The sequence below is a fragment of the Perca fluviatilis genome, chromosome 12 (assembly GCF_010015445.1).
Source record: "Perca fluviatilis chromosome 12, GENO_Pfluv_1.0, whole genome shotgun sequence".
In the NCBI taxonomy this organism is placed as follows: Eukaryota; Metazoa; Chordata; class Actinopteri; order Perciformes; family Percidae; genus Perca; species Perca fluviatilis.
This window is the reverse complement of record NC_053123.1, coordinates 34,010,898-34,037,321: the sequence shown is the minus strand read 5'-3', so window position 1 is coordinate 34,037,321 and position 26,424 is coordinate 34,010,898. Positions and strand designations below refer to the sequence as shown.

Below are 26,424 nucleotides of genomic sequence, written 5' to 3'. Positions count from 1 at the left end.
TCAATTTAGAAGCCCTGCAGAGCTCGGAGAGCGACAGCTACCCAGATTCTCAAAAGTCACTATAAAGTTATTTGTGTGTGGATGCATCCCAGATGTCTTCAGAGAAGTGTCCAACGAATGTAGGCTAAAGATCTGGGTTTCTTTGTTACCCAAAGCTTAAATACAAATCATATAGTATATGAAGATACAATAAGATGACCATATACCTCAGCTTACTTCACCCACAATGCTGGTTGCTTTGCGGGTGAGGCAGATTTGGTAAATGTCCAGGAGTGAGGGGAATGGGACACCAATGATACGCCCAGCAGCCTTTGCTATGCGCTACAGGGAGGCGGTGCAACCCCTGTACCACACAGCGATGCAGCTGGACAGTATGCTCACAATGGTGCCCCTGTAGAAGGTACAAATGATGGGGCTGCTCTCGCTCTCTTCAGTTTGCAGAGGAAGTAGAGGTGCTGCTGGGGCTTCTTGGCTAGTGATGCAGTTGTTGTCCTGATGTGCAACCCCAGGAATTTGGTGCTGCTCACTGTATTCTACATTTTATGTAAGCCATGACTAGCCTTTCAAAGCATTTCATGATGATGGGACGTGCAATGGGTGGATGGAATCAGAATCAGAAAGGGCTTTATTGCCAAGTATGTGTTTTGCACATACAAGGAATTTGTCATGGTGTTGTTGGTGCATGTCACACATTCTCAAATATAAGAAGGATAAAAAGAATATAAACAATAGAAGTATAAACATATACACACAGTATGTATTAATAACGATAAAATAAATGTAAAATAAATAATAAAATAAGTTAAACAGTAGTAAAAAGGAACGCTAAAGAAGAGTAAGTACAGGGGCATGTAGAGCCAGAGGTGGGGTGTGGAGAGAGTCAAGGTGGTTTCCGGGCCTTGTTAATAAGGCTAGTGGTGGAGGGGAAAAAACTGTTTATGTGGCATGTGGTTGAGGTCCTGATGGACCTCAGCCTCCTGCCAGAGGGGAGTGGCTCAAAGAGTTTGTGGCCGGGGTGGGAGGGGTCAGCCACAATCATTCCAGCACAAACAGGATCCTGGCGTAGGTTCCTGCAGAGTCCAGGTGCCGGAGGATGCAGTGGAGGGCAAAATTGACTGCATCATCTACAGACCTATTGACTCTGTAGGCAAACTGCAGGAGGTCCAGGAGGGGTCAGTGATGGCTTTGAGGTGAGAAAGCCAGCCCAGTCTCATGCCAGGTCCTTATATAGTCACGTTATTGTAATCTATTAAGTCGTGGACAGGTTACGTAAATGCCGTTTTTTTCGTGTGGCAATTACGAAATTGAAAGCAATGCATTTTAATGGGAAGCATATTTCGTGATCCTAGAACGCTGACGGTAGCGAGTAGTTGATAAGGCGAAAGTCCGCGTAGGGAGGTTGGTCGGGATGGTGGATGGGTCAGAAAACACAGGACTTTCACCCCGGAGACCGGGGATCGCGCCCTGCGTGTGGCAGTACCTTTGTCCCGCGTGTTGCAGTTCCTTTGTCGGTGTGTCCCGCGTGTGACGGTTCCTTTCCCCATTCTTTTTTTTTCCTAACCCCAACCGTGTCGTTATTGTGGCGTTTCATTTCCCCGATCGCGAGTGGCGGCCCGTCCCGTTGTTTTGGCCGGCGTGTGGCGCCTCATTTCCCCGTTGTCGCGTCCCCCAGAGCAGGTTCGAAAAGCGTGACCTGTACACGTTCAAAAGTCTTTGCATATACACGAAAAAAACGTAAAAATCGTAACCTGTACACAAATTTATGAATCAAAATAACGTGACTATTACACGACCTGGCATGAGACCGGGTTGGAGAAAGCACAAGGCGCTCAAAGGACTTCATAACCACAGAGGTCAGGGCGATGGGTCTGAAGTCGTTAAGTCCTGTGGTCCTTGGCTTCTTGGGAACAGGGATTAGGGTTGAGGTCTTAAAGCAGGCTGGCACGTGGCATGTCTCCAGTGAGGTGTTAAAAATGTCTGAACACTGGAGACAGCTGATCAGCGCAGTGCTTCAAGCTGGATGGGGCAACAGCATCCGGTCCCGCAGCTTTGCGGGGATTCTGTCTTCTGAAGAGTCTATTGACATCTCTCTCATTGATGGAAAGAGTTGTTGCTGGGGTATGAGGGGGGGTGGAGGTGGAGATCTTTAAAGAGGGCATTGGCCCAGGGCCCTGCTGAGGTGGGGGAGGTGGAGGTGATGCACAGTGGCTGTAGCTGTAGGGAGTTGTCATGGGGGATGGTTTCAGGACTGTCCTTTTGTCTTTCAGAACAACAGTAGAACTCATTCAGGTCGTTGGCTAGGCGTCGGTCATTAAAGGCAAAGTGGGGGGCTTTGGGCTTGTAGCTGGTGATCTGTTTGAGCCCTCTCCAGACAGACACAGAGTCGTTAGTAGAGAACTGGTGCTGGAGTTTCTCAGGAGTACAGTTGTTTAGCCGTTCTCACTGCCTTCCTGAACTTGTACTTCACCTCTTTAATTCTGTCTTTGTCCCCACTCCTGAATGCCTCTTCCTTAGCCAGCCTTAACCTTCTGAGTTTGGCTGTGAACCAGGGTTTGTTGTTGTTATAACTCACCCTGGTGCGTGATGGAACACAGCAGAACCTCACAGAAGCTGATGTATGACGTCACAGCCTCTGTGTACTCATCCAGATTGTTGGTAGCAGACCTGAACACATCCCAGTCAGTGGAGTCCAAACACGTCTGAAGATCCTCCACAGTCTCACTGGTCCACTTCTTTGATGTCCTCACTACAGGTTTGCAGAGTTTAAGTTTCTGCCTGTACGCGGGGATCATGTGGACCATGACGTGGTCAAAGAGTCCCAGTGCGGCACAGGGGACGGTGTGATAAAATTACCCTGACTGTGGTGTAACAGTGATCCAGAATGTTCATTTAATGTGCTGTCTATATTTAGGGAGTTCATGAGTGAGGTTTCCTTTATTAAAGTCACCAAGGACAATAACTAAGGAGTCTGGGTTGGTCCGCTCCACACTCAGTATCTGTTCGGCAAGCATGCGCTGTGCGTCCTGCACGTTAACCTGCGGTGGGATGTAAACACCAACCAAAATGAATGACTGGAACTCACGGGGTGAATGAAAAGGCTTGCAGTTTATGGTGAAATACTCCAGGTCAGGAGAACAGTGCTGCTGGGTCACTGTCAAGTCGTTGCACCAGCCACTGTTGATGTAGAAACAGATTCCTCCACCTTTAGTTTTTCCCGGAGAGATCTGTGTCTCTGTCCGCTCTGTAGAGTTGGAAGCCTGCCAGCTGCAGCGCAGAGTCCAGTATTAATCCACAAAGTCACGTCTCCGTGAAGCACCAAACAGCAGATGAAGAAAAGTCCCTGTTTCTCACCAACAGCAGTTATAATTCCTCCAGTTTGTTGGGCAGTGAATGCACATTAGAGAGGAAGAAGTTTTGGAGAGTTTGGAGAAGGCTTCTTTGGAACAGGTATGATGGTGGTGGCTTTGAAGCATGATGGAACAACAGCCTGACTCAGAAGCATTGAAGATATCCGTGAAGACATCTTTGAGCTCCTCTTTAACACACGACCAGGGATGTTGTCTGGACTTGCAGCCTTGCAGTGTTGATCTTGGAGAGGGTTCTTTTCACGCTGGCTGCAGTCAGGCACAGAGCTTGGTCGTGGGGAGGGGGGTGGTTTTCTGTTGGGGCATGCTGTTGTGTGCTTCGGACCTGGCAAAGAAGCTGTTGAGGTCGTTCAGCAGATAAGTGTTGCTGTCACAGGTCTGCACAAATGTCCGGATATTTTTTTGGTGTAGCTGAATTTGGCTAACCTGATGCCACGAGAGAGGTTGGCCCTTGCTGTTCTCAGGATAGCTGCGTCCCCAGCTCTGAAGGCTACAATTCTGGCCCTCAATAGCCTGTGGACCTCTCCTGTCAGCCATGGCTTCCCCACTAACACAGAACGTTTAGGGAACGTTGGGGAACGTTAGTTTTTGGTTCTCTAAAGGTTAGTTCGAACCAAACCAAAAACTAACGTTTAGGGAACGTTCCCTCATGGTTATAACGTTCTCTAAACGTTAGGGGAACCAACCAACGGGAACGTTCTCCTGTGGTTGCACTGTTACCTCCACACAACGTTCCCGTTTGGTAGTTTTGGGTTGTTTTTGGTTGTTCTGAGTGCGGTTTTGAAATGTTTATTTAAACCAGCTCCATTTACGTTTTTGAAGTAGCATATAAAAGGTTTGCAGTCACTTGATTTAGATTCACTCAAAAATGATTGGTCTTATAAAATCTAAGTAAGATAAACAACATAGCAAGATAATATATTTACTTTAAGGCTGAAATCAATTTTGCTAAAAACTGTACTTTTGTGCTTGATTTCGTTGTTTTAACTGTATTAGGTGAAAATACTTAAAACAAGAATCTATCGATTTTCACAACTAAGACAATTCACTTCTTCCATTTCACTTCTAACAAGTGGCTCAATCAGTGTTTAAATCCAACCGTTACACCCCCCCGCCAGTAGGGTAAGACCGTGCTTCTGCTCTCAGGTGACCGATTCAAGTCCTGTTCTCCTGACTTCCGTTTGCGTTTGATACGCTACACCAACGGACAAAGAAAGAAGATTTTATTTGCTTCGCCAAACGATCTCACGAAAAAGTAAGTGAAATACGTTACAGTTTCATGATGTTATGGTTGTAGTGCAACGGTTTGGGTTTAACCGTTAGCCCTTTCCCTCGTAGTGCTTTGTTATATTCCGGTTTTAATCAGGTTGACCAAAAAAGGTTCAACAACTCACTTCAGCATTTGTTTTTCCCCTCGTCGCCATCTTGCCAGTCAAGCAGCGACTTGTTCAAAATTTTTTATTTTTGGTAAACTCTTTGTGCACAAACAATGTTCTCAATGCTCGAGTTCATGTGTAAATCCCCTGGTGAGACTTCGTGCAAAGTTTCATGTTGTGTCGAGCGTCTTAGTGTTTTACATATAGTGATTTTGATGCGATAAAAGTAGCCTCTAGTTCTCCCATTCAAAAGGCCGTTTGACCAGAAAAACGACAATACGATCAATCTTAAAAGTTGGCGTTTCCGTCCTAATTATGCTTTTAACGAAGTTTGACTCTGGTACATTCACAAAAAGATCCTAGGTTGCATTGTGGCGAGAGTTACACTTTAAATGGATTGCATATATATTGCGCTTTGTTTGCTGCTGTGCACGACGTGTATGCTTTGCCGCATTGTATGTTTTGTGTCATCGTGTTAACCTGCTTGCGTTGTTGTTGTTACAAATAAGACATACCAGTTCTTTCAATTAGTTTTAGTGTACAGTACATACTTGATAGCCAATACAATCAGTCATTTTAGGCAAGTCACTCGGCGGCCACCTTGCAACGTACTTTGGGCAGTTATCGGCAAGCTATTTTCCTATTTAAGTGAATGGGGAAGCATACAAGAATAGAGGGAATATGTTTAGGCTACACAGCTGCCATACTGGCTTTACAAACTAACCCCATGCATTTCTATGGATGCTGTGTCTCCCCATTAGAAAGTCTCTGGGCTGCAATGCAAAAGTCCTGAGAAATACCGTCACATACAATGTTTATGTTGTAATGTTTGTTTACACTGTATACATTCAAATATTATTTTTGCAATCAGTACAAATTGTATGGTCTTTTATTTCAGATGACTCCGGTCCACAAGCAAGAAAGCATTCCAGGACGGAGCGTGTGTGTGGAAGCCCTGTCTGTAAGTTAACATTTATACATAATAATAATAATAATAAATACATGCATTTAAGAAACCAGAGTCATATTCCTACCGTGGAACTACTGACCCTCAGCCTGCTGCTTATCATGTGACTGTTCTGATGTGTTTGTCTCTTCCTGCCTTTTTTCAGGTCAGTAGACATCACTGCCACCACCACCTGCATGTAAGTTTTTTTTTTTGCAATTGTCTAATGTAACAGAGTAGTTATGCAATGGCATTTGCAAGAAACCTACCATAAATGAACTGCCCAATATTCATATCTACTTTCTTTTTAGATGAGTCAACACCACACAGGAAACCAGCCGGTCGCCCAGAGCTGGATGGGTGTATTCTAACGCAAGCTCGGCCTGCCACTTCATCTTGGGACCCAGTTGAAGGTACAGTGGCTTTTGCATAACTTAAATTATAACAGAACTGACTTCTCTTACAAAATGAGATTGTACAAGCTCTCCACTTTGTTCCATGTGTATAATTTGTGTTTCTATATGTTTTACAGCAACTTTTCCTGACAAGCCCGGAGGTTCGACCGGAGGTACTGCCATGCGTCGCATGCTACGGCGAGTCGCAACCAACGATGTTCTAAAACTGTATATCCTGCGGGGCAGAAAGGGAAAGAAGGCCTTCCAGGACCTGACTATCTGAAGGGTTATAACAGGCAGGTGTTACTTTATTGTTCACATCAGTATTATGCTTAGCTAATAAGAGGTTTTAATTTGACTTGTAACGTTGCTTCATTTTGACTTCTACTCTAGCGGTCTCCCAGAAAAACTTCCCCGCGCTGACTGCAGCAGACGCGGAGGACTTGATTGGAAGTTTGCCCCACACAGACGGTAAATTGAAATTCTTCTGTGATGTTAATAATAATCATAATAATCAAAAACTATCTAACTATGTTAGTCAGGCAATTTGTCTTGCTTTTGTTAATGTGTTTATTCTTAGTATGACATATCAAACTTTTTTTTCCTTCGTTTTAGGTCAGCTGAGAAGGACTGAGCCTTCAAAACCATGGAGCTCTATTTTTTTTTTTTTTTGCGGAAGCAAGAGCTGTTGGCCATCTTCTACACTGCTGCCATCCTCCTGCCTCCTCCCCTCTGCCAGGCGATACAGATCCCTGCACACAAAAACAACCAGACACAAGAACAGCTTCTTTCCCTCTGCCATCACTCTCCTGAACTGCTGATAAGTGGGCTCATCCCCACTTTGGCCATTCACCTACACATTACATACTTTATCATTCCAATATGCATTTTGCACAATACATCCTTATCTATTTAGTATTTTTTTATTATTCTTTGTATATTGTTAATTAAAGTTTTAAATCCAATCAAGTTTGCCTGTTCATTCATTCCTGCTAATATATAATAATTCATTCCTGCTCATGCAGACGGTTTAAAGTAATAATAAAATTAGTATCATTGTTATTAAAGTTTGTTAAAGGTTAGGGGAATGTAAAAAAGAACGTTAGGGGAACGTTCCATAAAGGTTACAACGTTAGGGGAAGGTTCTCTAAAGGTTGCAACCTTCAGGGAACGTTAGGGGAACGTTCCCTGGAGGTTGCAACGTTAGGGGAACGTTAGGGGAACGTTCCATAAAGGTTACAACGTTAGGGGAAGGTTCTCTAAAGGTTGCAACGTAAGGGGAACGCTAGGGGAACGTTCTCTAAGGGTTGCAACGTTCTGACAACGTTCGGAGAACGTTCGATGTAACCAAAAACGAACGTTCCCAGAACGTTCAACCAACTTTCCATAATAACGAAAACACAACCAAACCTAACCTTCAGGGAACGTTCGCGCAACCAAAAACGAACGTTCCCAGAACGTTCTGGGAACCAAAAATTGTTAGCTGGGTTCTGGTTAGCCCAGGTTGTGATGGTTTGGGTGGTGGTTACATCAGCAATGCATTTGCTAAAGTATGAAGTGACATTGTCTGAATACTCCTCAATGTCTGTATGGTTGTTATAGGTAGCTGCCTGCTTAAACATATTCCAGTCAGTGGTGTTAAAGCAGTCCTGCAGTGCAGCAGATGCCCCCCCTGGCCACACATGCACGTCACCTGCTTCGGAACTGGTTTGGTGACCTTCACCTTTGGTCTGTATGCAGGTATTAGCATGACACTAATGTGGTCAGAGGGTCCGTAGTGGGGGAGGGGGAAAGGCTTGTATGCACCTTTGTGAGAGGTGTACCAAGTCCAGGGTGTTACTCTTGTAGGAAAAAGTTCACATGTGGATGAAATGGGGGAGTCTTGAGATCTGCATGGTTAAATCCAGTGATGATGAAAAATCCATCTGGGTGGGCTATTTTAGCTCACTGATGGCGTTGTAAAGTTTCCAAAGTGTGTCTACTCTATCAGCATTGTTGGTAGTGGGGGGAATATAAACAGCGACAAGCAAGCAAGAATCGCTGTTATTTCTCTCTGATAGGAAGGACGGCACTTTACAATAATAAACTCTGCCAGCGAACAGTGTTTATGTACCACAATGGCGCCCCGACACCAAGTGTCATTGATGTACACACAGACTCCACCACCTCTTTTCTTTCCTCCTTTAACAATGACTCGGTCCGAGCAGTGGCACGTAAGCCGCTCAAGCTGAACGGCTGAGTCTGGGATGCGGTCGGTCAGCCATGTCTCCGTAAACACATAAACACAGCTTTCCCTCACTTCGCGCTGCGAAGACCTCAGCAGCTGTATATGGTCCATTTTATTGTCCAGAGACCTTACGTTCACCAAAAGGACAGTTGGGATAGCTGGCCGGTAAGGTTTCTCTGCCTGCCTTTCCTGAACACCTCCATGAGTGCCTCTCTTCTGCTTCCTCTCACACCGCTTTCGGCATCTCCTCTCCGGGGTGGAAGCCGGCCGGCAAAGCAGTCCAAGTTCCTGGAGCTTGTGTCTCAGTCTGTCGGGTAACTTTAGTAGTTGCAGTTAACTTTTCTGCCAATGTCCAGCATAAACTGACTACTGTACTTGTGTTTGGCTGTGGAAAACATAAAGAACAGGCAAAAGAAGAGTTAGAAATAAAAGAAAACACTGCGCGGGACAGAGAGGGGCCGCTGCGTCGGTACGCGCCACCAACATTTTCAACCTGCTGCATTGTGAAAGGAATTATTCACATACAATGCAAGGTAGAGCAGGGCAAAAAACAAAAGATGTCGAACCATGTTAAATATCATAATACTGTGATAGTTTAAAGGCTGGCAAATAGAAATAAATCTATCATAGGCCATGATGCCGAGGATACTCGGCTCACATGATGCATAGGTGTAAATACCATACTTCTGAATGAAACATAATGGACGTGAGATCAAATGATTGTCAGACAGAATGTCCATCAGAAACCTGGGGAACAAGCCGGCTCTGCCATACAGAGTTAAAAGACAGACAGCAGATGAAAATGGGCTTATGCAAAGACTTTGTCAGGTCATAATAATGACAACGTTAGCAGAGACAACAGTCATGTAGAGCAACAGGCACAGACTGAAGAACAAATATCTGAGGGGCCCATAGTCTGCAAACAGAGTGAACTGAAAGTAAAGATTAAAAGTAAACCAAAAGTCCTTCTCCATGTCTTCTCTGGACATCTCCAACACCCACTGCTTTGCCTCTTTCCAGGCAAAGGCTGCAGCCCTTTGGTCCTGGCAGTACCTCCAAAGTGCTCCTTGATAAGATATCTGGGAAAGACTCCTTCAGTAGGTTCATGGCTTCCCTGACCACCTGTGTCCACCATGCTGCTGAGGTTTACCGCCCCTTGAGGCACCTTAGCCATTGAGACCACAGCTCCCCACAGCTTCAACAATGGAAGCACTGAACATTTTCTGCTCATTTTCAATGCCCCCAATGTCAACAGGGATTCCAGAAAAGCACCGCCGGAGGTGTGAGTGAAGATCTCTTTGACAGGGGCCTCCTCCAGACGTTCCCAGTGCACTGATCTAGATGGTGATCAGTTGACCTCTCCGCCCGTCTCTTCATTCAAGTGTCTAAAACATGCAGCCTTAGATCAGACGATCGATCACAAAATCAACATTTAGTCTATGGTGCTCTGGTATCACGTACACTTATGAGCATCATTATGCTCGAACATGGTGTTCTTTATAGACAATCCTTGACTAGCACAGAAGTATAACAAAACTGTACAGCTTGGGTTTAGATCAGTGAGGCCGTTTCTCCCAATCAAGCCTAGTCTGGACAGTCAGATTGGAATTCATCAAACTGACATCACTCTAGAGCAAGCATCGTCACAATTCTGGCCCGAGAACAGCAAGCATCCAGGAACAAAGCCAGGCTTTGATGCAAACACTGGCATAGTGGCCCATGGTAGAATTGCAACCTTTTTTCCGCTTTACATAGCAAAAGACACATCTATATATCAGCGAATAAATGTTTTTGAGGTACATAAACTTACCAGTGTAAAGCTTGTAATGTTATTGTTATCTGTTTCCATACTGCAGGCCATCGTTCAGTAGGGAGCGGTAGCTAGTAGCACGACCTAATGATTACATGTCTGTGGTTCTCTTAATACATCCATGGGTTCATTTTGATAAGCATTTAAACAGGGAGTTGCATGTGACCCGTGATGTTGTATTACTCGCTTGCGCATGCAGGTCACTTTTAACGTCATCCCCTGTACTTGAGTCTGATGTGGGCCACATTTAAAAAAAACAATAATGCGAACAGTCAGTCAATCAAAAAAAAAAAATCGGATCTGGAAAAAAAATCTAAATTGAGCGTTAAGGCCTGCAGTCTAAACGTAGCCATTATGTATTCAACGTGCGCTGCCAGGTCTCCTCGTGCCCTTGTTTTAAGGCTGTTTAACTTAAAAGAGAAACCCAGAACAATAGATCATTTGATAATGTTGACATTTTCAACACATCTTGAATATGTGACGGTTATAAACGTAATCAATGAACTCAAAGACATTCACCCTCGAGGTCGACACTGTTGCAACTGCGTTATATGTAATATTCATTATCTCCAGATCAATACAGCATAGACACTTACTTTGTTTGAATAGAACAAGAGAATTGCGCCGTTTCAACAAGATCTTCCATGCGATCGTAGTCCATGGAACTACAGTGGCTTTGTATAATAAATCAATAATGATGAATCCCTAAATTACGTAATCTCCGATATAGCTGCATGTTTTTATTTCTTTTTTTACATATTTTATGTGAGTTATTGACAGGCAAATGGACATTAAGTGATGTCCACAGAAATGCAGCTTGCTCAGACAATACACAACCCTAACCTAATACAAGCAGGAGGGCCTTGAATGTAGTATGTGCATTGCATGCAGAGCTGCAGGTCATTCAGGCAGCCTTGGGTTAGTAAATAAATGTGATTTGGCCTACTGGTGTCTTATAGCAGACAGGAAATGCATTACAGATGGCAGAGTTAACTTTCTGGATGAAAAGCATCTGGGGCTAGCCTAGAAATCTAGACCCACACTAGCGGCAGCAAATGTAATAAAACTCTAGTCAGGCCAATCACATCGTGTATAGCGTCGATGGGTGGGCCTAACATAATGATGGCAGAGTTGTGACGGTTCCGCGTGAATTCCCTGCTACTTGAAAACAAAGGAAATGGCTGCTGCTGCTGGCGAACAGTGGTCTTTCGAATCGGCTCTGGCTGCGACTCTGGAAGACTTGGCGTTAAGCTTTTATTTGAGAAAAGAACAAAGAACGGCACTGAAGTCATTCTTAAGAAAGGAAGATGTATTCAGAGTTTAAAGTTTAATCTATCAACTAGTGTTGCTCTGGTTGGTTGTAGCACTATCCTATTGCGTGCAGAGGGAATTTGAAAGACAACCGTTTATCCCGCCCCTCGGATTGAGCCCTGCCAATGGTGAGTTCCCAGACCCAACATCTTGATGTGGGTCTGGCTTGTGAGGCTAATCTGGGGCCTTATGTATAAAAGATTGCACAGCTTTCATACCAGAAGATGGCGTACGCCCAAAACTTGAAAAGTATCTTTATACATCACAATCAACATGTAATTGCCTCCTACCATAAATTAATATGGAAATGACTATAAATGCGTGCCTGACGTCACAACAGTTAATTCCCGCTGCAGACGGAAAAAAATGTTTCACCGACTGAGATTGAGGTGCTGATTGTGGAGGTTGAGGCAAGGAAAAAATTTCAGTTTGGAGTGTTTTTGATCTCGGATAAGCAATAAAAGAGTGGCAAATGGTGACCGGGCGGTGAATGCACTGAACTATGGCAGAAATTTAAAAAAGGTCTATCGTCGAAGTGGTAATCAAGAGAAGGGTGGCAGCGCCACAGTTACCAAACAACATGCATGTCACACATGTATTGTATCAGTCCAAATTACGCACGATAACCAGTTTTAGCCCACTTAGTATGTAATGCCATTGACTCAGTGAAACTGAGGGCTTAATTTGAGCCGGAACACGCCGGAACATGTTCCGGCACCTCCGACGTTGGATCCGGAACGTTTTTTGTTGGATCCGGCACCTCCTGTGTCACCAGGAAAAATGAATCTCCTAAATGAAAAAAATAAACTACTGTTTGTGTAGTGTTCAATGTTGTTATCTGTCTTGTTAGTCTTTATTCCCCATTAAAGTTATACAAAAATCTTGTGTTTGCATTTTCCATGCATTTTGAGGTGAATTTTCAGGGTAAGACGGAGGGAGGAGAGGGAGGGAGGGAGGGAGGGGAGACAGAGGGGGGAGGGGAGGCACTTCAACAGCGCGGCGCTGCACTTCAGGTAACACAAGTGCTTGTGCTGCTTGAGATTGCTGTTATAGCCTCGTTTAACTCAGGGGAAAAATGTCAAAAAGACGACAAAGTTTGCTGAACTTGTTCAAATACGCTGGCCAGTCGGATCCCAAACAAGCAAAAACGTTTCTGCTGATCAAGAATGTGGAGACCACGGTGGGTTTTTTGGTTAATTTAATAGTCCGATGGATAACTGCTGCTTGTGAAAACGATTGTTGCAGTGGATTTTTATTTTTACATTTCGCACCGATGCAGTGCATGTTCTGAAATAGAAATAAACATTGCCCTGATGTACACACAGCGTTGTTTAGGTTTTTTTAGTCAGAGAAGCTACGTAGGCAGTGTCATTTTTTTTGTTCCGTTACCTCCAACCCCCGTTTTGAGTCGCCGGATCCACCCCCCCTCTGCGCTCCGGGACCTCCCACTTTACAAATTAAGCACTGCCAGCGTCTCCATGGCAGAGGACAGTGCGCACAGATCCGCTACGCCACGCATGAATGAAATAATAAAATAGTTAATACAGTAACAGAAAAATTTGCAGAATTAAGACAAATAGATGTCATTCTACACAATATAAGTGTAAGAAGTGGTTAAAACATATAGGCTATGCCAAGTCTCCTACCACTTTTCCACATTCTGTTTATGATCCAAACAGCGCTGTAAAGCTGCTGCATTTGGCCCAGTGTTTGGTGGCCCGGGTTGGGTTCATTTCTAACACATTGTTCACTTACATACACATCATCCACAGGATCAATTACGTCTGAGCCTCAACAGCTACACTCACAGAAACAAGTGCATTTTTCCATGCCGATCTTTTTGTTGCACAGTGAGTAAGATATTTCATCTGTGGGAAATACAGATGACTGAAAGTAGGCTATTTTCTAGGTGGCTTTTTCATTCATTTCACGCCCTCATCTTTTAACAGAAGTTAAGTAGCCTGTGAATTAAACAGTTAATAGTTAACAGTTAATAGTATGCAAGATGTGATTCATGAGTATCAGTGTATATAATCATGTTTTTTCATAGTCAACGTGATAGACATTTGAGAGTAACTGAAGTGGAAATTTTATTTTGTATTGTTTAGTTTGTTTCAGCATTTTTCAGTTAGAATTCGCCACGTTACAGAGCCAGACACGACTTTGCGGACGGCCTGCACATTCTCACGTCTGCTCCAAAGTTTGTGTGACGGCCCGCACATCATCACGTCAAGTTAATTTTTATACATCACACCGTGTGCATGAAAACCGCAAGCTTTTCGTGCATACGCAACGTTTATACATGAGGCCCCTGGACTTTTCTGGGCGGGGGAATCTAAACAGTTGTGTTATTCACAATCTGTCTCCTCTGATTGCCAAGACTTGGGAGAAAAATGTTAAAATGCCAAAAGTCATGTTCATCATTATTCTCTTCTTCTGTGAAATTAAATTTCCATTTAATCTTTTCTTTTGTCTTTAACAATGTATACATTTAGGTGACATCTCTGCAGTGTACATATCCTGATAGTCCTGGATGTTCTGAAAAATGTCTATAACTTGATTGTGCATCACAGGGTTGAGGTTACACAAGGATTTTCAAACAAATAAACCAGACCGAACCAAAGATTGCGAAAAATGGCTTAGACCTCAGAGGGCATATGGTATTAATATGAATGGCATTGTGATGAGAGCCAGTCTCTGTTTTTGACCATTTCAATTTGACCTATAATTGCATGAACTTAACATGATTTCTGTATACAAACAATCCAAACGATCATACATCATTTAGATTTAGTAGCAGTGAAATTGACCTTAAAATTTTTTAAGGAAACCTGATCTCTTGATCGAACAAAAAGGTGTTATGAATACATTGATCAGTAAGTTCATTGTTCATGTTTCCAATATTATTTACTTTGCATTCATCGTAATAAATATTTCAAAATACAGTTAAAATATCCTTCATTATCAAATCATTAAAGAAATGTCTGTACATTTGTTTTAAGTGTTAATACATCACATACATTTGGCTTGACAGAACAACTTTTTGAGGTGTTTTGAAATTTCTTTCATATTTAGTCCATACATGATTGGATTAAAGAGAGGGTGATACATTACTATTTGTAAAGACATTATTAAATTTACAGTTTTTGGAAAGTCAGATTCCAGCTGAACTATAATAACATCATATGCACACAAACAGGAAAAGTTTATCAAAACTATCAGATGAGGTAAACAAGTCTGTGCAGCTTTTTTTCTAACTTCCCTACTACTTCGATATGTTATTATAAATATCCTGGTGTATGTAAAAAGAATGAAAAGCATAGGGACAAGTGCAACATTAAGCAAAATTACCATATCATGTATGATTTGTGCTCTTGAGATCACACACTGAAGTTTATAAACTGTATTGTTGCAAAAAACTCCCTTTAAAATAAATCTACAAAGTTTTTTATCAGCACTTAAACCAGCTGGTACTGCCACCTGAGAGGCCGGCAGAATCCAAGCCAACCCCAAGAAAACACTGACAGTTGTTTTTCTCATAATAGTGTGATATTGCAAAGGTTTACATATAGACACATATCTGTCATAAGACATGGCTGCCAACAGTAAGAACTCTGAACCCCCTAAAGAGTAAAACGTATGAAATTGAAAGAGACAGGCTGAATAAGATATGGTTTGTTTTTCAGATAAAAAGTCAATTAAAAGCTTTGGGTAGACAGCAGTGCTGAAAAGAACAGAGTTAGCTAACAAAGCAGCAATGAAAATGTACATTGGCTCGTGGAGGTTTTGGTGAACCCATATAATGTATACAATGGTAGAATTACTGCATATTATTAGCAAATATACTATGAACATAATAAAGAAATAAATATATCTGTATTTTTCCACTTCGACATGACCACCAAGAGTTATATATGTTACATTTAATTCATCATCCATTAAGATTGTTAAAAAATGGAATAAAAGAGGTAGATATTAAGGAAAATATAAGGAAATAACAGTCATAGAATAAACATGACCTTAAAACACACTTACATTGAGAGTGTTCATCTCCAGAATTGAACTTAAGTAAACTGCTTGAGTCTGTGAAATGTTTTTTATCAGTTTGTTTCGTCCTCCATGGATCTCATTAAAACTCTTCACCAAGAATGACTAACTTATAAACCACTTCATCAAACTCTAGAGGCCTGAACTTATGGGCAGAGTATCTCAGTGGTTGGTAAACTCTCAATGTTCAACAAGACCCAAAGGCCAGAAGTCGAAGATATAATTGCAAGGTTAGTTGGTCGAAAGTTTGGAGGAGGCCATGTTTACGTACTTCAGGACCAAATCAAGAATTATTTGAATAAGGCCTGAGGGTCTAAATATTGTCAAAATAAATAGAGAAATGTATATGGAGTTAAGATTTGAAAAAGAATTGTGGTTTGGGTTAAAAAACACCGGTCCCCTTAAGTACTACTCCCGGGAGACGAATACCTGTTTCCTGGGTGAAAGTCTTGTGTTTTACCCACTAGTGCACTGTGCTCCCAGAATGCAGAGTTACTTGTGGTTCCTAGAGTCTCTAAAAGTAGACTGGGGGCCAGAGCCTTCAGCTATCAGGCTCCTCTCCTGTGGAACCAGCTCCCAATCTGGGTTCGGGGGGCAGACACCGTCACCACATTTAAGACTAAACTGAAAACTCTCCACTTTGATAAAGCTTATAGTTAGGGAGTGCGGAGTTGCAGTGTACGCCTAGACCAGCGGGGCAGGGTGTATAGCTGCAGACACAGCACCCCTGCTTTTCTCTGCTTCTCTTTATAGTCATCAGATTTACCTATCATATAATCAATAATATAGTGAGAGTAGAGTGAGGCAGGCCAGTACAGCCTGATCCGGTTGGGCAGAGTTCTAGCCCGACCAGGCACCTCTCTTTAACCTGCCTCTCTTTGTCATGCTATTATAATTCTAGACTGCAGGGGAAGTTCCTTCCTTCTTATGACACACTGAGCTGCTCTCTCCTCTCTTTTCTTTTGTTTCCTTTTATGTGCATCCTGTCCCAGAAATGCTTGTTACTAACCTAGCTCTGGGGAGTTTACTCCCCAGAGTCCTTATGTTTCTTCTTCGCCCAGAACATCACCTCAGATTATGGTGACACCAAGATCTGGGTCTTGGGTGCAGCTGTCGCTGTGGACCGGCTACACCCTGTGATTCCCTGCAATGTCCGGCTACGTCCTGCTGCGTCCACCCATGCTCTGCTGTGCCACGCTACATCCCGCGACATGAACTACTACGACTACCATTGTAGTCACTGTTCCATTATCTCTATTGTGACTATTACGCCACTGTTCATCATAACCCCAACCGGCACCGTCAGACACTGCCTACCAAGAGTCTGGGTCTGCTGAGGTTTCTTCCTAAAAGGGAGTTTCTCCTCGCCACTGTTGCAATAGCCACTGCTAATGCTTGCTCTTGGGGGAATTATTGGAATTCTCGGGGCTTTGTAAATTATAGAGTGTGGTCTAGAACTACTCTATCTGTAAAGTGTCTTGAGATAACTTTTGTTATGATTTGATACAATAAATAAAAATAATAAAATAAAATTTGATTTAATTGAATTTCTACCTAACCATTTTACACAGCAGCCTAGAAACTCACACATATTATCAACAGATCCTAGGCTCCCCACTACCATCAGTAGAATCATTATACAACACAGTGCATAATCAAATGAGCAGGTAAAATTATATCTCAAAGGAGCAGAACATGACATGGGAAGGGTCGTCACACCATGTAAACCTAGAAGTCAAAATTCCCTTTTGAAGTCACAGTGACATAATAAATATTTCAACAGCAGATGTAGTTACTTATATGTCTGCAGCCAGTATAACCACCAATTCAATTTTAATCACTTATAAAGTGTATTATAAATGTTGTATTTAAGTGTATTTTTATCACATTTACAGTTACAATTATAGTTGTTTTACTCTGTTCTCATTGTCCCCTCTATATTGGTTATAATGGTGATATTGTCTTTGAATTGTAGATTTCATACTAGGCAGGATAACAATCTTTTTTTTTCCTTCATTGCATCTCCATTTACTCGACAATGGTAATAGAGATAGGGCTGTATGCATGTAGGCATTATGGTTGAGGAGCTATTCTTGATTAATTCCGTTTATCTTAGGAGTTTTTGTCTGAAGGATAGAGCTAATTTCTAAGATGTTTTATTGTCATCAGGATTTTCCCTACCATTATAAGGTTTAAGGGCAGCACCGATGCCATTTTGGGCACCACCTAAGCCAAATGAACTAAATGACTGTTCCTAGGTCTAATAATTTTGTTTTAGAGTGCTCTTGCTTTTCCTACATTTTAGACGCACATAATATATGTAATAATAATAATAATGGTCCAAAATGATGTGAAATGTCACCTTTTTATTGGAAAAACCTAACATTTCCTTGAGGTAGGACCCCTAAACCCCCCACCAAATGCATGCAACTAAGTCTTCAACTAACGTAGAGAAAACACTGGTCATAGCATTCAGCTCTTTATTGTCTCAGCAATATTGTGATTGTTTATTGTGTAATATGTTCTGCTGTTGACACTGTACCAAATACAAATTTCATTCACCATCACGACATCTGGACCTATGAAGGAGCTAATGCTAGCTAGACCCCTTTCTAAAATGCAGCAGGTGCTAAAATAACATGGACAAAGAAAAGTATAGTGGAAATCTCTGCCAATGTTAGCAAGGCTGTTTGTTTGATAACAGGTTTATAATGAACCCAAAACAGTTCCGAAAAAATATCCAGTATCTGCCTTGTTTTGACATAAGTCAGAGTGGAGTTTCTTAATTTTTCTCAGCTAACGACTAACATACACTAGAATACTCTAAAACGACTTTGAAAAGACTAAAGTCTGACCCCATCTCACATCTAAAGTAATCTGTCATAATGTCATTGAGTTTTTAGTCACAGAGAAGATTTTACGACCAAGATTTAAAACTTGAAACGCAATTGATTTTGTTGGAACGTCAAGACAGGAAAAAGACTGCTTGGGACTGAGTGTTATGACCTTACACCAACGCTAGCTGCAACTCTAGCAAGGCTCTCATGATTTAATTCTGATGATTGTGGAATCTCTTGAAAAGTCATTTGGTGTTAGGTCGGCATTATAAATAGTAAATTGAGCACATAAGAAGCTGGATCAAGACTAGTTTGATAATAGCCAGGCAGATTATTTGAAGAGGATGGAAGTATGAAAGGGTGCGGTCAATCCAGGAGTGGGCTTGTGAGATGGCTAGGATGGGGGCGTTTGGTACCTGAGCTTGCTGGAGGGCTCTTAACAAGCTTTTTGCTGAGGAGAGACATGTAAAATGGGCTTAAGGTGTTGTCATTTATACATATGCTTATTTGGTTTATTTTTTTTTACTATATTGTTGAATGGTCTTGAATATTGTAGTTACTGTTTAATCTTTTCTTGAGTTTTGTCTGAATGGGTGGGTATGACGAGTGGGGGGATGTTGTTAAAAAATAAAAATTGTTAATCACAAAAAAGAAATATTAAAATGGATCATTCTAGTTTCTCTTTTTTTCTTCTTACATTTATCTGTGTGTCTGTTTGTCTGTCTGCCAGTAAACATTTGTGAGTGGTATAAAAATCCAATAAAACATTTCTCTCAACTAAACAGTCACATTTTAAAGACATTCTAGGATATTTAAAAAGGCATGTGTAACTGTTATAGAAGGTAACTGCCCTTTAGTGGATTCAAACACATTTTTAGTAAAAAATGCTGATGACATGACCTTGATATCTTAGGGGAAGTTACGGCCCAGTGGTGGTTGTGGTAAACAGTTAATTTGCAAAAACAGATGAAAGCCATTCTCAAACAGTGTAAACCAACACAGTTTGATTGCTTTTCCCTTAAGTGCACACATAAAGACATGATTTCGGAAATAAACAAATAATAAATGCAAATAAACCTTTCACTGGTTCTGTGTGTGTGTAATATTGTGGACTTCCTTTAGAGCAACAGATTCAGAATAAAACAACAGAATTAAAATACTCTGAGAAAATGAATTGATCAGTTGCTACATAGTAGATGCTAAGGTACTCTTTACTGTGTATCAGTCATATTAACAAACTCTTACATTGGATGCCATAAGCTCATGAAATGTCACTTATTTTCAGTATTGTTACAGGAGAAAGGAAAAACTGATCAGTGTTGATACATCAATTATTTTTGGCTGTGCAGAACAACCTTTTCAGGTGTTTAGAAATTTCTTTCATTTTTAGTCCGTACATGATTGGATTAAACAGAGGATGATACAAAATAACTTGTAAAGTCATTATTAAATGCACAATTTTCGGAAAATGTGGTTCCAGTCCAACTATAATGACGTCATATGCACACAAACAGGAAAAGTTTATCAAAATTATCAGATGAGGTAAGCAGGTCTGTGCAGCTTTTTTTCTGACTTCTCGACTACTTCGATAGGTTATTATAAATATCCTTGTGTATGTAAAAAGTATGAAAAGCACAGGGACAAGTGCAACATTAAGGAGTATGATCATATCTCGTACAACACGTGCTCCTGAGATTACACACTGAAGTTTATAAACTGTATTGTTACAAAAAATTCCTTTTAAAATAAAGCTACAGAGTTTTTCCTTGGCACTCAAACCAGCTGGTACAGCGATCTGAGAAGCAGGTACAATCCAAGCCAAACCCAAGAAAATACTGACAGTTTTTTTTCTCATAATACTGTGATATTGCAGAGGTTTACATATAGACACATATCTGTCATAAGACATGGCTGCCAGCAGTAAGAACTCTGAACCACCTAAAGAGTAAAATAAGTGAAATTGAAAGAGACAGGCTGAATAAGATATGGTTTGTTTTTCAGATAAAAAGTCAATTAAAAGCTTTGGGTAGACAGCAGTGCTGAAAAGAACAGAGTTGATTAACAAAGCTGCAATGAAAATGTACATTGGCTCGTGGAGGTTTTGGTGAACCCAGATAAGATACACAATGGTAGAATTACTGCAGATTATTAGCAAATATACTATGAACATAATAACAAAATAAACATATCTGTATTTGTCCACTTCGACATACCCACCAAGAGTTATATATGTTACATTTAATTCATCATCCATTAAGATTGTTAAAAAATGGAATAAAAGAGGTATATATTATACAAGGAAATAACAGTCATAGAATAAACATGACCTTAAAACACACTTACATTGAGAGTGTGTTCATCTCCAGAATTGAACTTAAGTAAACTGTTAGAGTCTGTGAAATGTTTTTTATCAGTTTGTTTCACCCTCCATGGATCTCATTAAAACTCTTCACCAAGAATGACTAACTTATAAACAACTTCATCAAACTCTAGAGGCCTAAACTTATGGGCAGAGTATCTCAGTGGTTGGTAAACTCTCAATGTTCAACAAGACCCAAAGGCCAGAAGTCGAAGATATAATTGCAAGGTTAGTTGGTCGAAAGTTTGGAGGAGGCCATGTTTACGTACTTCAGGACCAAATCAGCAATTATTTGAATGAGGCCTGAGGGCCTAAATATTGTCAAAATAAATAGAGAAATGTATATGGAGTTAAGATTTGAAAAAGTGAATTAAAGAGACAGATTGTATACAAGGAAAGAACTAAAATATACATGTAACCTTTACTGGCGTCTTATTCAGTTACCTGACCTTAAAACACACTTCGAGTTTGTTCATCTCCAGAATTCACTTGCTCTGTGGTTGGGGACGAGGCCCAAAGGCCAGAGGTGGAAATTGTTGCAAGGCCTTTGGCTAATTTGTCAAAGGTTTGGAGGAGGATGTTTGTTATGTTCAAGGAGACCAAGAGTGGAAAGGGGACTTCAAACTTTAAACTCAAAAAGTTACAATAAAAAGGAACATAAAGAAATGTCTATATATATATACAGTATTCTTCAACTTTTCACCTTTGCCACATTTCAGCCTCAAACATAAATATAAACTGTAATTTTTGTGAAGAATAAAAAATTCCCAATTATGAAAACGAAATATTGCATCATTTTTAAAATAAAAAAGTGGAAAATTATTCACCTTCAGTAATATTGTAGCCACCTTTGCTGAAGCTGTAAATTATGCACATGAAAATTTTCCACGCAAAAAGCGAGAGTAGGTTGGATGTTACAGCATTTACACCATTGTTATTACTTATTTAAACCTGGATATGTTATTTGTGAACAATGTAATTGCTTTTGTGTAAGACAAATTCGCAGTCTCGGTCTTTTCAGACTCATCAGGTTTTCTTCAGAATGGTTGTATTTGGTCCATATTCCACAATTTTAACATTCCCTGTTGCTGAAGAAAAGCCCAAACATGATGCTGCCACCACCATGTTACAGTGGGGATGGTGTGTCAGTGATGAGCTGTGGCTTTAAAAATAACTTGCATGTTGCCAAAAGTTCTTTCCACAGACATTTCCAATGTTTGTCGTTCCCAGGTGGCTTTGGCAAACTTTAAACACTTTATGGATATTTTGAAACTCTTCTTGCCACTCTTCCATAAAGCCAGATTTGTGCAGTATACGACTGATTGTTGTCCTATGGACAGATTCCCACTCAGCTGTAGACTCTCAGTATCCAGATGATATGGGCCTTTGGATTCTGATTATGTAAGTGAAGTTAGAACCGGGTTTAGATTTGTAGTGGTATACTCTTATTTCAATATAGCTGCACAGTGCTCCTTGGGATGTTTAATGAATTTTGTATCCACTACAATGACCTGGTGTTTGTTACTAAAAATTTATACAACCACAACGTTATAGAACGAGAGAGAGGGAGAAATGAGCACACTTATTAATTTCCTAATATAAATTGCAAAGTACCCAATCACAATATTTGTTTAGCATAACTTCCGGGTAGAAAACTCCTGTGTCCGTACATACAGTTTAACAGCGCCGAGCAAACGTTTAAGAGAAACAACTGGACATACTCTCATCTTATTCATCTAAAATGCATGTTTGATGCTTTTAAATGTCAATACTTTGAATAGCTTGGAGAGCTAATTTACCTGCCACAGACTAAAGAAAATGACACCACCCAAACAAGCAGTCAGTCAGACCAGTGGTGAGATGTCATTGTTCGTGAAACTAGATTTGGATCAAGCTCAAGATCAACATGCCCTGGATTTATTTCAGTTACCCGGCTTCATCTAACCTAACAACCGCAGTCCTGCATAAGCTGTATTACCACGGTGGTTACCAACTAGTTCAACCTACCCAGGGTTTCCCAATCCAGCAACACACACGTTCACATAAAAGAGGCGGTGTTTGCACAGATTCTACATAAATATGAAGAACACAGACACGGTTTTTCAGGCAAAACGCAATACAGTTGCTGCTTCCTATATGTCCAATATCACTTTCCACAAGATCTGACCATAATTACACTCGTGCTTTCCATAAACTGCCGTTGCTTTAGCCTATTACTTTAGTTGAACCCCTGGCAGTGGTAAGCGATTGCGAGAGAAAATAAAAAATATAAAAACGTAATTCAAACTGATTGACACCAAGAATGACTAACTTATAAACCACTTCATCAAACTCTAGAGGCCTGAACTTATGGGCAGATTATCTCAGTGGTTGGTAAACTCTCATCTGAATGCTGGAACCACGTTCTTAAAGAGACACTTCTAACTGCCGAGCAGGAGAGAAAACCATGGAAACCATTCATATAGGATTTTTTATATATAAGATTTCCTGCTCACGTACCATGCAACTCCACAGGACAACAGGAGGCTATATGAACTGATGTTCAACAGGAATATGCGCACGAAGGTGAACATCTGTCCAGCAAGCAAATCTACCCTGCTGCCAGAGAAGCAGCTGCGCAACCGTGTCACATCCAAACAAAACGCATCGAAAGCCTACAGAGATGTGAGGAGAGGTGCAAGTGCGTATGTGCTGGACATACATGGAACACTACTCATCTCTCTTTGGTTCCTGACAGTGTAACAGACACCACTGAAAGTCCTGTTCCTGTACCCTTTTAAGTTAAAAGCTACTCTCTGTAAAGTAGTGTTATATACATTAGGTTGATTGCTGTTAAATTGATACTATTATTAGAAAGAGGAGTTTGTTTAAGCTATGTAAGATAAGGAAGACATTTAAGTTTGTATTTGTCTACAGCTGAGGTCCAAGTGATTGAAGAGATGGCATATTAATCTTTATTTTACCTGGTAAGCTTCCTAAACAAGACAGTAAATATGTGTATTCAGTTATGGGTTTAGCCACTACATGTCGCTGTAGACCACAAGACATTGCACTGCACTGCTGTGTTTCATTAAAAGCAAATTAAAATTAATAATTAAAATTGTGATAACAGTAACTTTTTAACCAAAATTTTTGCTTTTTTTTAACTGAAGTGATTTTCTCAGTACTTACAACAAGTTTCTAAATGTTAACAGTAATCACATCTCTGCATTAGTTGGATATTGCAGAGGTTTACATATTGACACATATCTGTCATTGGCCATGACTGCCAACAGGAACATTTCTGAAGAGGCTAGAGTGTAATATATAAACCACTAAAAGAGAGGCTGACTAAGATATAATCTGTTTTTCAGATAAAAAGTCAATCAAAATCTTCGGATAGTGTGCTGAAAAGAACAAAGTTTATTAACAAAGCTACAATGAAAATGTACATAGGCTCATTGAGGGCTTTGTGATGATGAATCCTCCGTGCACACTACAGTTAGTCATGGTGTTCCACAAGGCTCTGTGCTTGGACCAATTCTATTCACCTTACATTTGCTTCCTCTTGGCAATAATCTTAAAAAAAAATCCCTAAAGTTCCACTATTATGCAGATGATACCAATTATACCCTGTCAATCAAGCCAGAAGAAACCAATCAGTTAGTTAAACTTCAAGCATACATTAAGGACATACAAACCTAGATTACCTAACATTTACTGATATTAAACTCAGCCAAAATAGAAAGATATTGTACTTGGCCCCAAACTCCTTCAAAGCTCATTATCTAAAGATAAAGCTACTCTGGAAGGTGTTGCCCTTGCCTCCAGCACCACCGTATGAAATCTCTGAGTTAATTTTGATCAAGGTATATCTTATTTCTTTATTACAGACCCAGGGGGATCCATATCACAATAAAAACACACAGAGTAAAAAAAAATAAAATACAAAACCTTCCACAATGTTCAGTGTCTAACATACAGACATGTCCGCCAATGGTTCCACTGGAGTCTGGAAGCAAATATTATAGAACTGCATACAGGGTTAGCCAAAACAGCGATTACGTCGTTTTCTGACTCAGATACCCTACATATAAATCTATACATCAGATTACGTAAAACAGCAGATAGGTACCCCAACACTGACAAACATATGGCTTGCACTGGAGCTTCTTGGAGCTCTCAGCAGCAGCCTCATGCTGTCATTATAAGCCACTGTGAGTTTTCTAATGCTGCCTTGCTTATAACGACACCACAGATAAGCAGTATACAAAGGTGTACAATACGCTCTAAAGAGTGAGATCTTCACGGATACAGAGCACATGCTTAACTTACGACACAGCATGTTCGCTTGAGCATACAGCTTCCGATGCTGCCTATAGATATCCTTGTCATCAGACAGGTCATTTGCAATAATATGACCCAAGTATGTAATCTCACTGCACATCCCAAGTGCAGTGCCAGGCAGAGAGAAGTCAGGGAAGGTTGACTGTCTGTCTTCTCTACTTCTAATAATCATGATCTTACTCTTTTTGGCATTGTATTTTATATCAAAGTCAGCACCATACTGTGTGCATATTCTCAGAAGCTGTTGGAGACTAGCACTAGATGGGCTAAAAATGACCAAATCATCTGCGTACATAAGGTGATTAATTAGTGAGTCACCAATCCTACAACCTGTACCACATGCATTTAAAATCAAAGACAAATCATGCATATACATATTAAATAGAAAAGGAGACAGACTTCCGTCCTGGCTAACACCATTGGTCACTTGGAAGGGAACAGATGTGACATTCCTCCATCTCACTCTCATTGTCTGATGTGAGTAACAATAAACCAAGATTCTTATTAAAAAACCAGGGACCCCACTTTTAGACAATTTTAACAATAATTTGCAAACTTTTGCCTATGTTTAAATAGAGGCCGTGTTCCTGCTCAATGTCCACTGCTAGTACTATTATTTTTATTACTTATAATCTTTACTGTTACTATAACTGTCACTGTTCATCATGTCTTTCCATACACACTGCTATAATTATTATGTCATATTTCTATAATTATTATAGTTAGGATTTATTGTAGTTGATCTGCATCTCTCTCTCTCATCCCCCAAGTGGTCGTGGCAGAAGGCCACCCACCAAGAGCCAGGTTCTATTTGAGGTTTCTGCCTGTTGCGCTGCCTCCAAGTGGCCAAAAAACTGCATCACTGAACAGAACATTGTTATAATCTAAATGCAAAGCCAAATTACTGCAGACAAACTGCCAGCAAAGACTTATATATACAAATATATAAAATATAACATTTACATCAATTTGAGTTTTGGTCCATGATGTCAAATTAATTTTATTTCTGCTGAGAAATGTATTAGTCTGAGTGTAGACTCTTGCCCAACAGTTAAGCCATTTTGGCCTCTCTTAATCTTGGCTGAAGAGGTTAAATATCCATCTTTTTACATATTCTCTTCGATATGTCTGGGGCTGGTGCATAATTCGACAGCAAGACTTATAACTGACACCATAAAAAGAGACAGCATTACAACAGTACCAGCGTCCCTGCACTGGCTACCTGTCAAATACAGGATTCCTTAATTAGGCACGAGTTAGCTTTAAACTTATTTGAATATAACCAAAGATATAATTTGTTAATTTCTTTTGTGACCATTTTCAAGTTCTGTAAATCATCCCGCAACAACATTTTGTTTGTGTTATCTGCAAAAACAATACATTTTTGTAGATTTGATACTTTACAAATGTTGTTTATGTAGAGGA

General features: G+C 40.7%; 2 protein-coding genes across 2 annotated transcripts; both read right to left on the bottom strand.

Annotated features, from left to right (window-relative positions):
* Positions 1 to 8,131: 8,131 nt before the first annotated feature.
* LOC120570524 (olfactory receptor 6N2-like) lies at positions 8,132 to 15,369 on the bottom strand. Its single transcript, XM_039818916.1, has 2 exons — positions 14,463 to 15,369; positions 8,132 to 8,133 (listed from the first exon to the last, which is right to left on the bottom strand). Coding segments are annotated over exons 1-2 (909 nt in total).
* A 4,272-nt stretch (positions 15,370 to 19,641) lies between these two features.
* On the bottom strand, positions 19,642 to 20,568 carry LOC120569449 (olfactory receptor 6N2-like). Its single transcript, XM_039817318.1, has one exon. The coding sequence runs from the start codon at positions 20,566 to 20,568 to the stop codon at positions 19,642 to 19,644; it is 927 nt and encodes a 308-aa protein (XP_039673252.1).
* Between the last annotated feature and the right edge of the window lie 5,856 nt (positions 20,569 to 26,424).

Bases quoted from the DNA above. Each gene is read 5' to 3' on its own strand.
- LOC120569449 (XM_039817318.1), bottom strand. From the start codon at position 20,568: ATGGATGATGAATTAAATGTAACATATATAACTCTTGGTGGGTATGTC.
- LOC120570524 (XM_039818916.1), bottom strand. From the start codon at position 15,369: ATGGATGATGAATTAAATGTAACATATATAACTCTTGGTGGTCATGTC.